The 12383-nt window shown below is 34.6% G+C and overlaps 1 protein-coding gene across 5 annotated transcripts in view; it reads right to left on the minus strand.

The window, feature by feature from the left end:
* Positions 1–12383, minus strand: part of TNPO1 (transportin 1) — a 106575-nt gene that overhangs the window by 11423 nt on the left and 82769 nt on the right. For 3 of the 5 annotated variants that reach the window (XM_003810483.5, XM_003810484.6, XM_008962837.4), the window contains exons 15-22: positions 11047–11133; positions 9696–9803; positions 9406–9564; positions 9238–9325; positions 6384–6482; positions 5789–5884; positions 2856–2931; positions 1864–1963 (exon numbers count right to left, since the gene is read on the minus strand). In XM_003810483.5, coding sequence (XP_003810531.1) covers positions 1864–1963; positions 2856–2931; positions 5789–5884; positions 6384–6482; positions 9238–9325; positions 9406–9564; positions 9696–9803; positions 11047–11133 — 813 coding nt within the window. Of the gene's footprint in view, positions 1–1863; positions 1964–2712; positions 2787–2855; positions 2932–5788; positions 5885–6383; positions 6483–9237; positions 9326–9405; positions 9565–9695; positions 9804–11046; positions 11134–12383 lie in introns of those variants that run through there. The other 2 variants (XM_034959965.3, XR_004671518.3) reach the window with 2 other exon arrangements.

Consider the following 12383-nt stretch of genomic DNA (forward strand, 5'->3'; position numbering starts at 1 on the left):
GGTAATACTACAGTGTGTGTATGTTTATTTAAGCAAATAAGATTTGCTTAACACAATTTATTCAAATTATGTCTTCCAAATACCAGATCTGATGTTAAAAATTTAAATGCACAGATACCTAGAATTTGTGATTTAAAAATTTAAATGTAAATAAACCTATGACATTTTATTTTAACCATATCCAAAATAAGGTATGTGAATAAAAGTTATAAAACAGAAATTTCTACCAACTCTTAAGTTGGTAACAATTTTATGATCATACATGTGCTACTTTTATCATCTTAAAACATTAATTCAAAAAGAAAGAAATAAAATCTTGGTCGGAAGATACTTTTGAAAAAGATGGTACATGTCATATCAGATACCTCTAACACACATTTGAGATCACACAAAGTTCTTAAGTATTAAAAAAAAAAAAAAAAACCCAGAAAATGTCAAAAGCTTATTTTGTAACTAGAAACCTCTCAAGATGGCACTGGCTTGTTCTAACAGCAAGTTATGAATATTTTATGAGCGTGAAATCAGTCAGAAGTTATTTTCTAATTCTAACTTGTAGGTTTTTCAACGTCTATCACCTATATCAATTTGAATTTTATAAAACAGAATTAACGTTTCTAAAACCGAGTTAAGAAAAACCACAATACGAGCTAGGAAACATCAAAAGGTCACAATTTAAAAATGTTCAAAACACTCCTCTCGGAGTGGAAAGTTTCAATTTTCTTGAAAATTAAGAAATGTGAGAAAGTTATTGCTATAAAAGCATTTTTTTGGGGCAGTTTTATAACTCTTGTGTGCATTCCTGGAAACCAAAATTTAGTTCTTTGCTTCCCTCCCTCAACTACATTTTTTTTTTTTCCAGATGAAGTCTCGCTCTTGTCCCCCAGACTGGAGTGCCATAGCGCGATCTCGGCTCATTGCAACCTCTGCCTCCCGGGTTCAAGCAATTCTCCTGCCTCAACCTCCCGAGAGCTGGGATTACAGGCACCTGCCACCAAGCCTGGCTAATTTTTTATCTGAAGTAGAGATGGGGTTTCACCATGTTGACCAGGCTGGTCTCGAACTCCTGACCTCGTGATCTGCCCGCCTCGGCCTCAACTACATTTTTCAATTGATTTGATGTATCTTGGGTCTCTTGTCTACAGGATTCCTTCCATGCTTTCTTTTCCTTAAACGTGTCTGCTGAAGAATCCAGGTATTTAACCTAGAGTCCCACAGTTAGCATTTTGTTCACTGAATATACATGGTGTAATTCAACATGTTTTTGTTTTGTGTGTCTAGAAAATTGGCAGTTGGATCCAGATGCTTAACTGGACTCATGTTCAATACTACTGCCGAATAATTAAAATGTCTACATATAACTTGAACTTGGAAAACAAAGTAAAGATGAATAAATCATAAGCTCTCAAAATTAGAGCAATTTCAATGGCTGATTTGTATTTTATTCATTATTTCTAAATCTGATTCAAAGTATTTTATTCAGAATAGAGCGACAGTATTCCTACTATTTGGTCACTCTATTAACTGTAGATATCCACAAACTGATATCCAGGGATGGGAGGCAGGGACAAAGTAAATAAATGAGGTCTGAAATTTGGATGAAAGAAGCCATAGCCTGATTCAAGACAAGAATATAACCTTGTTGTCCCAATCTGCTGTTACTATCTCATTTCATGACAAAAAAAATTTAGGAAAAAAAAAAGGCATTACAATTTCAAGATATTAAGAAATATACATTTTAAAGGTTTAACTGTATTTTGATATCTTTGAAAATAGTTAACTTTTTATAATTAAAGTATTAGAATGTTTCTTCCTTTAAAATTTTATTAATTAGACATTAAAAACAAATCTTTGTGAACACCTTACTTGGATTACGCCACTGGGATTCACACTGATCATGGTACAAATTCCACGGAATGCTGAATCCTTTTCCTCATTGTCTCTTATGTTTCTCAGAGAGGTGCACCTATTGAATTACAGAATTGAGTTTAGCATTTAAGTAACAAGCAGATTCAATGACAATACTAATGGACAGTATTTAATGGAATAAGCACCACAGTATAGATAATGATTATATTAAAAGAGTTTTTCGGAAAGCTTTAGTTTCGTTTACTCATACTTCCTGTTTGTTGGGCCCATCTTATCTCAATACAGTAGAAACAGTGAAATCCACATTTTCTTAATAAATTGCATTTATAAAGTAGATAACTAATTTGAATCTCCCATTTAAACTATTAATGAGCCTGAGCCAAGAAGAACAAATTACCAAATTAACTTTTAAAATTGTACTCATGACTTGTATTCCATTAAACACTACTAAAATGATTTGAATTGAAAGATTATCAATTGAAAGAAGCAAAACATAGGATATAGTGCCACAATATAAACTATTACTATATAGCTTATGGTGTAGATGTTTAACTTTTACATTAACAAGCAAATAATATTTTTATACATAACAAATTTAAACATGTATTTCTTAATGCAATCCAAGTTTCCAAATTAATTCTAAAAAAGAAACGTAATGCAAAAACCTAAATTTATAGAATTTGCATGCATCTTTATTTTTCTGGTGGATATTTAAATGCTTTTTATGTATAATCAAGCTTTTTTAACACAGCAAGCATGTGACAATCTTATCCCATGCATCAATTAGTCGTTAGCCACAACATAAAATAAATATACATGACGATGCTATTGAAAAACCTCACAAACCTGATAGGACAAGATTAGTCACATGGTTGGCAATGATAAAGGATTGTGATTTTTGTAACCAACTGAAAATATATCTAAAAGTGAGATAGAGAAAGAAAGAGTGAAGAAAAATGAATTAAAAAAAAAGATTGAATAATACACACCAGGGTCTTATAAACTGCTGTAGCATGGGGGCCACCTCTTGAGGACAAACGTAACCAAGACGACCAATTGTTATTGCTAAGGTAACGCAATCACGGTTATACACCACCAAACGCCAACCAAGACATGAGCAAATGAGGGGGAAGGAGAAAAAATAAAGAAAAAACAACAAATAACTCAGAAACAGAAACCAACAGAATTTGTGTATGATAATAAACATAAGATTTCACCAGTGCTGTTTATTACCACCCCCTAAAATAAGGGGCAGCAACATATATGGCATACTCTTGGAAAAAGAAAAACAAAAGGAATTAAAAAAATCTAAAGATTGAGAGAACACCAAAAACCATGATGAAATTGCTTTTCTCGCTCAATCGAGTGTCAAGGTATCATTCTGTTAATAAGATGAGCAGTTAAATGGACAAATTTAGAGAACCTTCATTCAAAAGCCAGCCAAAATTTCAGAATTTAATAATAAAATCTATAGTTTTTTTCATGAGAAAATATCAGTAAATGTGATTATATTTCTCAAGCATCTCAAACTAATACAGGTGAAAGTGATTTCCATTCCTTGGAAATTATCTAGGGAATTTAAACCAAATTTTTGGTAGTTTCAAAAATTTTTTCTTTGATTAACATTTGCCAAACCAACCAGTGGAAATTTGTTACCTTACATCAAAATCAACTGTCAGATTTTAAGTCTCATGGTACTCATTGAATGAATGGATTAGAATATTGCTATGCTACAATGTCAAATCTCATGTTGTCAAACCTCTGATAACTCAGGTAACAGTCCACCAACTTTAAGCCATGTTTGAAATAAAATTCTAATAAAGGAAATTTACAGTCCACTGCAATGACATATGATATGTGGACCACAGGAAAAAATAAATATTCTGTTTCTGCTATTAAAGGTATAGCACAAAATAGATAATGCATTATACTAATTACACACTATTTTTTTTTACAATTTTGAAGTGGGCAAACATATATTCACCATAAAAATTGAGGAAGTCTTTAAACTTACAAAGAGCTAAAATAAGTGCAACTCGGAACTGCATTCTGCAATTCAAAGGTACGTACATGTAAATACATTCATACACAACAGGAAAAAATACAAACAGAAAACAAACCATGAAGTACTTTAATGGTGTTCTCTCAAAAACTTACAGGTTAACCTTTCATAAAAAAAGGGTGGGGGGTAAAGAAAAATGTTTAAGGATTACTTGAAGCAAACTACACAGATAATACTAAAATCCAGCAGATTCATATGAAGCAAGAGAAAGAAAACCTATGTTCAAAAGACACAAACTATGCAACATTCTCATTAAACAGGCAAGTATGAACAATCCAATGAAACATGCGATAAAGCAGATGATGGTCCATTGAAAAAGTTCAGTGCAGGATATACTAATCGGAAAAAAGCAAATTAACGGCAGACTAAGGAATTGGCTTTATGAAATATTGAGATAATGGTAATTAAAAGCTGCTAAAATCTAGATATTAGCCATTGACAATGATTTTAATAATTAAAAAAACCCACTTTTTTGGGTAAGAAATAAAGAAAACAATACTTTATGCAGCCACTTGTGATAAGAGGTAATCTAATGAATCCCAAGTGTGTTTCTCAATAATATCAATTTAATCCATCAACTTTAGGGCATTACGACTTATTTATTTATGTAGGATATAATCATACTTAAAATATAATCTTATAAATAAAGCCAATTTGTTAAACAAACTATGTAACAAATTCACCAGCTGATATCCCACAAGAAACTTTCATATACATTACACTCAACATTTATTTGCAGTTAAGCATTCACATTTAAAAATAAATAGAAGTTTCTTTAGGTTCAACAATAATTTTATAATGGCAAGTGTTTCAAATCTGAATGTCATGTATAGGTACTGCATTCTGAAAAGATAAAATCCTAACAAGATTTCATAACCCATCCTATACATAGATTTTTGTACTTTTCAGCAAGAAAATCTAATTCACTTTGTGAAATAAACAGTACCCATACAGCCAAACAGCCAGATAACTGCTTCATAATTAAAAGATTTCCTTCCATACCAATAAACATTATCAATTTTAATAGCATTAGAATAAAATGAACTTTCTATAATTTAAAAATATCAAATAAAAATGCCTTTGAAAAGTAACTTTCTTATTTGGAAAACCTTATTTTAATCTTTGTCTAGTATTTTGGTAGAATACTCATTGAATTATAAATAAATTATGGGAATCATCTTAGTATGTAAAGAAAGGAATGTGCCTGAATGAAAACAAAATTTCTGTCTTTCTGGATTGTTAGCAGCAATCAGGGAGGGTAGAAAGAAAAGGACCGAATCCACCCACAAATGTGTTCTATAGTATGGAAGGTACTCTTTAATATAAACATGCTCTCTATAAATGCAAAAGAGAAACAAGCTTCCTAAAAAAAAAAAAAAAATTAAAAAAAAAATCCCATAACATACTGCCTAAATTCCCAATTCGAAGAAAATTATATGATGAAATACAAACTACAAATGCCACTGTTAACCAATTTGCCACTGAATCTTTTTGACTACATTTGGACAGATTAAAAAAAAAAATTACTTCCCAGCTCCCAGTTACTCTCCGAATTAATTTAAAAGCAAAATTCAGGTGGTTCAATAGTTATCTTTGCTGGGATCCATTGCAGGAAGTATTAAAACACTGGAATAGGGGAAAAAAGTGTTTTTCTGGTTATACCACTGAATATATAACCACTGAAAACTGGTTATAGAATGTAGCTGCAACAGTCTATTTCATTACTGAAAATCCGAAATAGCAATTAAATACAAAATAAGCTCGATTTTAAAAGCTAGTTTTGCTTTGGTTTCTCTACGCATATTAAAATTAGAAGGCAACAAATTTTCTCTTCACTGAAACAGTTCAGTCATATGGTACCTGTATTCTCTAACAACGTCTTTGGTGTGTTGGGTCTGTTAATGATTTCTACAAGCTGGTGCAACACCATAGGAATATAAGGCTGCATCTCTATACCTAGAGATCATCCCAAAAAGAAAAAAACAAAAAAGAAAAAATTGAACGTTAAAATATCAATGTGAAATATTTTGCTTCCCGTATTAACTCTGACATGTCATATAAATATAGAAATACAAATAATTAAAATTAAAGCAATTACAAAAATATCAAGGCACCTAAAAATTTATATTTTATTTATTTATTTTGAGACAAAGTTTCGCTCCGTCACCAGGCTGGAGTGCAGTGGTGCAATCTCAGCTCACTGAAACCTCTGCCTCCCAGGTTCAAGTGATTCTCCTGACTCAGCCTCCCAAATAGTTGGGATTATAGGCACCCGCTACCACGCCAGCTAATTTTTGTATTTTTAGTAGAGATGGGGTTTCACCATGTCAACCAGGCTGGTCTCAAACTCCTGACCTCAGGTGATCTGCCCGCCTCAGCCTCCCGAAGTGCTGGGATTACAGGCGTGAGCCACCGCGCCAGGCCTTATGCTTTTAAATAGGGAAAAACATCTTACCCATTTGAATGGAGATTTCTCCAATTGCCCATGTGGCATTGTTGCAGACTGAAATGAATTCTGGATTTAGGTTGGTTCCCAATATTGGCATGAAATCAGCTAGAAAAAAAATTTAAACTATGTAGTAAACTTTTCAATAGCAGTATATTGTACTTTAAAGGAAATCTACTAGGTGGAAACAGAAAACTAAGCAAGAAATAACAAGTTTCACCATTAAAAAAATTACTGCAACATCAATTTTAAAATTGGTGGAAATAAACTAGGCAACTTTATTTAAAAATATTTTTTAAAGGAGTTGGTAACGTTTATCTTAAGAAACTGAAGAAAACAGTATCTGGCCAATGAACTTTCAAATAATGTGGAACAGGAAATACAAGTTTGGGTATATTTTACATACCACTAAAAAGAGTTGGTCAGAGTAATCTCTTGTAATTAGACTAAAAAAAAAAAAATCAATGATTTTGGCTTTTAAAGCAACTTTCACTCTTGTGCTCTGATTGTGGTCTCTGAGTAACATTTTCCACTAAAAAAAAATGGACTCTCAGAAAACGTCACATTACAGGCAAAGGCAGGAAATGTGCAAAATAAGTGGACTATCTTGTCATAATGAAAGGACTCGGGAGCCAACTTAAGTTCTCACTGCAAGCAGTACAACAGCTTGAACATCATAAAGTCACACTAGCACTAAAAACAATCAAACAAAAACAAAACTCTGAAACATCAAAGATACCTTTGGAGGATGATACGAATCAATTCATTATTTTGAAAATTGGTAAATAAAAAAAAGAATCAAGTATTTATCTTGCCTCTGCTATATGATTTTACCTCAGGATAGTAATTTATTGATATGGGAAATGTCTCCCTATATAAGTATCTTCATTATTAAATGAAGAATTAGAATATCATAATTTTTTAAACTCCTAATAAATCAGGAGATGTAAGCCAGGGTTTCTTGATCTCAGCAATATTGACAGTTTGGGCCAGATCATTTTTTTGTTGGGGGGAAGGGGAGCTGTCTCCTGTATTATAAGATGTTTAGCAACATCCTTTGCTTCTACCCACTAGACATCAATGGCACCTCTCCAGCATCAAACAAAATGTCTCCAGACATTGGCAAATGTTCCCCGAATGGCAAAATTGCCCCTAGTTGAGAATCACTAATTGAGACAATCATCAAGATTGGTAACATTAAAAAAAAAAAGGAGGGACAACTAGACACTATGTACACTAAGTACACAATACCATCTATAAAGTCTTAAAAACAAAACAACGTAAATCTCATTAAACCTCGGTCTCTGTATCCAAACAATTTACAGTAAATACAACGGACAGAGGAACATGTTAAAGACAACAAAGATGCAATCAGTAAAATCCACAGTAAAGGAAACTCTTTAGAATAAAAAACATGGTTTCTTTAACAAAAAACAATTGTAAGAAGAGATAGTATAGTATGTACTAAAATATTAAGACGTCAAATGCTGTGTTTGAGATTTGCTCCAAAATATCTGAGATCTATGTGTCTCACCACTGACAACAGTATATAGGAAACATGATTGGACAGTTGAAGCTGGGTGATAGGAGATTTGTTACATTTTTTCTACTTTTGTACGTCTTAAACACTTTATAATAAAAAAATTAAATCCTTTCATATAAGTTTCAACTAAAAAACTAAATTAGATGGTAAATATGAGAATGATAAGCTTCCCATAAGAATTCATTACACTGTTAGGTTTAAACTTGATGGTTCTTAATATATCATAATTAATGTTAATTATGTTAGTTTTTTGAGAAATGGTTATCCAAAAGCACAATTATATCAGATGACAAAACATTCAATTAATATTTTAAATTAAGGTTTAAATGAAGTATTAAAACAATTTTTTTTTTGAGACAGAGTCTTGCTCTGTTGCCCAGGCTGGAGTGTAGTGGTACAATATCAGCTCACTGCAGACTCTGCCTCCCGGGTTCAAGCGATTTTCCTGCCTCAGTTTCCCAAGTAGCTAGAACTACAGGCACAAGCCACCACACCTGGCTAAGTTTTTGTATTTTTAGTAGAAGCGGGGTTTCACCGTGTTAGCCAGGATGGTCTTGATCTCCTGACTTCGTGACCTGCCCGCCTTGGCCTTCCAAAGTGCTGGCATTACAGGTCTGAGCCGCCGTGCCCGGCTGTATTAAAACAATTGTTACCCAATATGCTGAGATGCAGAAAAGGGGGAAAAAAATTCCATAACTCATTTATAACCCATAGGTTTAAGAACAATTCCGGGTACAACATTCAAGGAATTTCTTATCATTGTCACAGAAGGCCAAGGCAAATGCTATGCTAGTCTCGAACCTCGCACTCCTGACCTCAAGTGATCTGCCTGCCTTGGCCTCCCAAAGTGCTGGCATTACAGGTGTGAGCCCCCAGGCCCAGTCTCAGTTAAAGTGACATTTGTTGGAAGTTTTCTGCAATATCTGAAAAAGTATGCTGGTTTGCTAGAGAAGAAAACCTGATTATTACTATTTCTGTGTACCTCTACCAAAAAGGTGGCTACTCAAAAAAGAATCTATTAACTAGTCCATGGTACCAAGGCTTCCCTGGTGGGCATGTCCTTTACTCTAAAGTATATTACTAAGCTTTCCTCCAGTCACAGGAGTACCTAAAAAGCTGAGATGACGGCAAGCTCAAGGAAATATTAGGGGTTCCTGCCATCTTGCCTGTTTCAATCACAGCAAGTTTACTTTAACCAATAAAGTGTACATTTATAAATGTTGGGATTCCATGCAATTTCAGTTTAATAATAAAAAAACAAAGCTGATGTAAATGTTAACTTTAAAAAACCATATTCATAGCAGTAGAAAATATTCATACCTATACAAGGCTTAACATGCTGAAAGCAAGCTTTTGTGAGGTCACCTAACAGGGCAAAAGAACTCTGTCGAACTTCTGGCATTTTATCCTACAAGAAATAAGAAGAAATTAACCCCAATGTGACACAGAGAAACAGGCTTCAATTCATTTTCACCTTTCAAGTCTCACCTGCATGCACTGATACATTAGTGTCAGGATGTTACTTCGGGCTACCAGCTGTTCAATGTTGCCTCCAAGTCCTTCAGCCAGGCCACTCAGTAAATCAAGAGCCACTATCATAAAATCTTTATCTGGAGCTTCATATTGATCTGGTTGAGCATTGTTTAGCTGAAATTAGACACAATGTTTTTTGTAAGTTTGTTTTTAATTAACTACTTAAAAAGTCTGTATACATTATACCTATCTTTAGAAAAATGTCCACCATGTCAAGAAGGGGAAGACATTTTAAAAAAAATTACCATGGCTTGTGCAAGAGTCTTCTGTACTAGGTTTACACAACGCTGATACACAGGTTCACAGTACGGAAGGAAGCCAGACTGCAGTGCTGTGGCAACTGAAGATAGGCACTAGGAAGAATAAAGTACACATGCTAAACTTTCTGGGTATACTGAAGATTATGATGAATGCTTGAAACTGCGCTCTACAGGATCCTGATCATTTATGAGCTTGCTCTACTAGTTTCTACAGTAGCAGGTTCCCCTCCCCCCACCCCAATCCTCTCTTTTGGAAGCCATTCATTGTTGTTAGTTTGCCAGCCAATCAGGTCAGGTTTACTCAGAGGAAGCGTTTCTACAAGAAACATTATCTTTCAAGGACAGATTGAGTATTATGTGTTCATATTTTTCCCTCAAATTGAAGAGATTCATTTCATGCTCCCATCCTGGTCAATGTTGTGAATGGACTTTACTGGGCACATTCTGAGATCCCGCCGGAAAGTAATATATATACAGTTGGCCCTCTGTATCTATGGATTCAACCAATCTTGAATCAAAAGTATTTAGAAAAACAATTAAAATGATTTAAAGTATATTGGGAGGAGGTACATAGGCCATATGCAAATACCACACCATTTTATATAAGGGACTTGAGCATCGCTGGATTTCTGTATCCAAGGGGAGTCCTGGAAACAATCCCCTGCAGATACTGAGGGACGACTGCATACAAAAAATGAACCATAATGATTCTTCTTGTTTTGCTGGGCCCAGAATTGCTCTTGGTCATAGAAAATTTAACTTCTTTGGCTAAGAACAATCCACGGTAGAAGATGGTGAACCGTGAAATAACAGGGAGCAAGAATGAAAGGGCCTGAACTGGTTCTATCAATGTCAATTCAACTAAGTTTAAGTGACTACATTTCACAGTGTGTTCAGTTACTAGAACATCATATAAAAGTTTGCAATGAAAGGGGTGTTAAAAAAAAAAAGTAGTAAGTACACATGGAAACATTTTCAAATTTGAAAATAAGTACCTCCTTACTGGCACCAAATCCCACTACTCAACATATATGTATGAGTGAAAAGATATATATATATATCCTGGTATATATATCCTCCCAGTATGTTATCTAACTCTATACTATATAGAGTAGTATGCTATCTACTCTATATAGAGAGTAGATAACATAAGAGAACTTAAAACTCTAATTTATTATCAATTAAGTAAAGCAGGTTAGAGAACAGTATGTATCATATAATTTCCTCCGTCTACTTCAGAATATAAATCTATTAACACTTTTCTTATCATATATACCCATTTTGGATTTGAACATGTGTTCTTGGCAACAGATTAAATATTACTAGCCCTGCATACCTCAAGTAAAGGGAAGAGATCTTTATCTTCATCCTTTAACATGTTCCATTTCTGGATCAGTGGAGGCATTAGCATCTGAATATATTCCTATTTACAATGATGAAAAACATATAAAATTCCACTATCACATGTCAACAAGACCATTTTGAGTCTTTGAAAATTAAAATCCATTTTGAGCAATTGTGTAAAATCATTACAAAAGGCATTTTAAGAGTCATTCTTCACTCTGCACAGTCCCTTTTAAAGTTTTCCTTTCTTTTGCCTACCTTTATACTTACATGACCGTGTTCTAGTTTTAGATCTAGAACTAGTGATCTACTGATCTTTTATCCTTGTTGAAAAAAAGAGTCTATCAATAAACACACAGCTAATCAAAATCTATTACTTAAAAAAGTCACAATCAAGGAAGATCTAAGTTTTTCTCTTTTTTTTGAGGCGGAGTCTTGCTCTGTCGTCCAGGCTAGAGTGCAGCGGCGTGATCTCAGCTCACTGCAAGCTCCGCCTCCCAGGTCCACGCCATTCTCCTGCCTCAGCCTCCCGAGTAGCTGGGACTACAGGCACCCGCCACCACACCCGGCTAATTTTTTGTAGTTTTAGTAGAGACAGGGTTTCACCGTGTTAGCCAGGATGGTGTCGATCTCCTGACCTTTTGATCTGCCCACCTCAGCCTCCCAAAGTGCTGGGATTACAGGCGTGAGCCACTGTGCCCAGCCCTAAGTTTTTCTCTTTAAGTTACAGAATATTTTTAGTTCTGGGGCTGGGCATGGTGGCTCACACCTGTAATTCCAGCACTTTGAGAGGCTGAGGCAGGCAGATCACTTGAACCCAGGAGTTTGGGCCAGCCTGGGCAACATGGCAAAACTATCTCTACAAAAAGTTGGCCAGGAATGGTGGTACACGCCTGTGGTCTCAGCTACAGGGGAGGCTGAAATGGGAGGATCGCTTGAGCCCGGGAGGTGGAGGTTGCAATGAGCTGTGATCACACCACTGCACTCTAGCCTAGGTGACAGAGTGAGACCTTGTCACACACAAAAAAATTCCTTTTAGTCATGGAACTGTAACGTGTAATATGGCTGTTACTATATAGTACATTTTTAAATCAACAGGTAAACTTACACAGATGCTTTTGTAGAAAAACAAACTTAAAATCATTTAAGTGTCAAACTAAAGAATGATCCATAAAACAACTAAACATAGTGATCATGTAAACAGGGGCACGGACTCTAAAGACATTCAGAAAACAAACCCCCACAAAAGCCAAACCAAACAACCAACAGCAAAGCAAACCTATAAACTGCCCTGTACCAAATCTTAAGTGTAACTTAAAAATAAAACAA

Source organism: Pan paniscus, chromosome 4, assembly GCF_029289425.2.
Source record: "Pan paniscus chromosome 4, NHGRI_mPanPan1-v2.0_pri, whole genome shotgun sequence".
In the NCBI taxonomy this organism is placed as follows: Eukaryota; Metazoa; Chordata; class Mammalia; order Primates; family Hominidae; genus Pan; species Pan paniscus.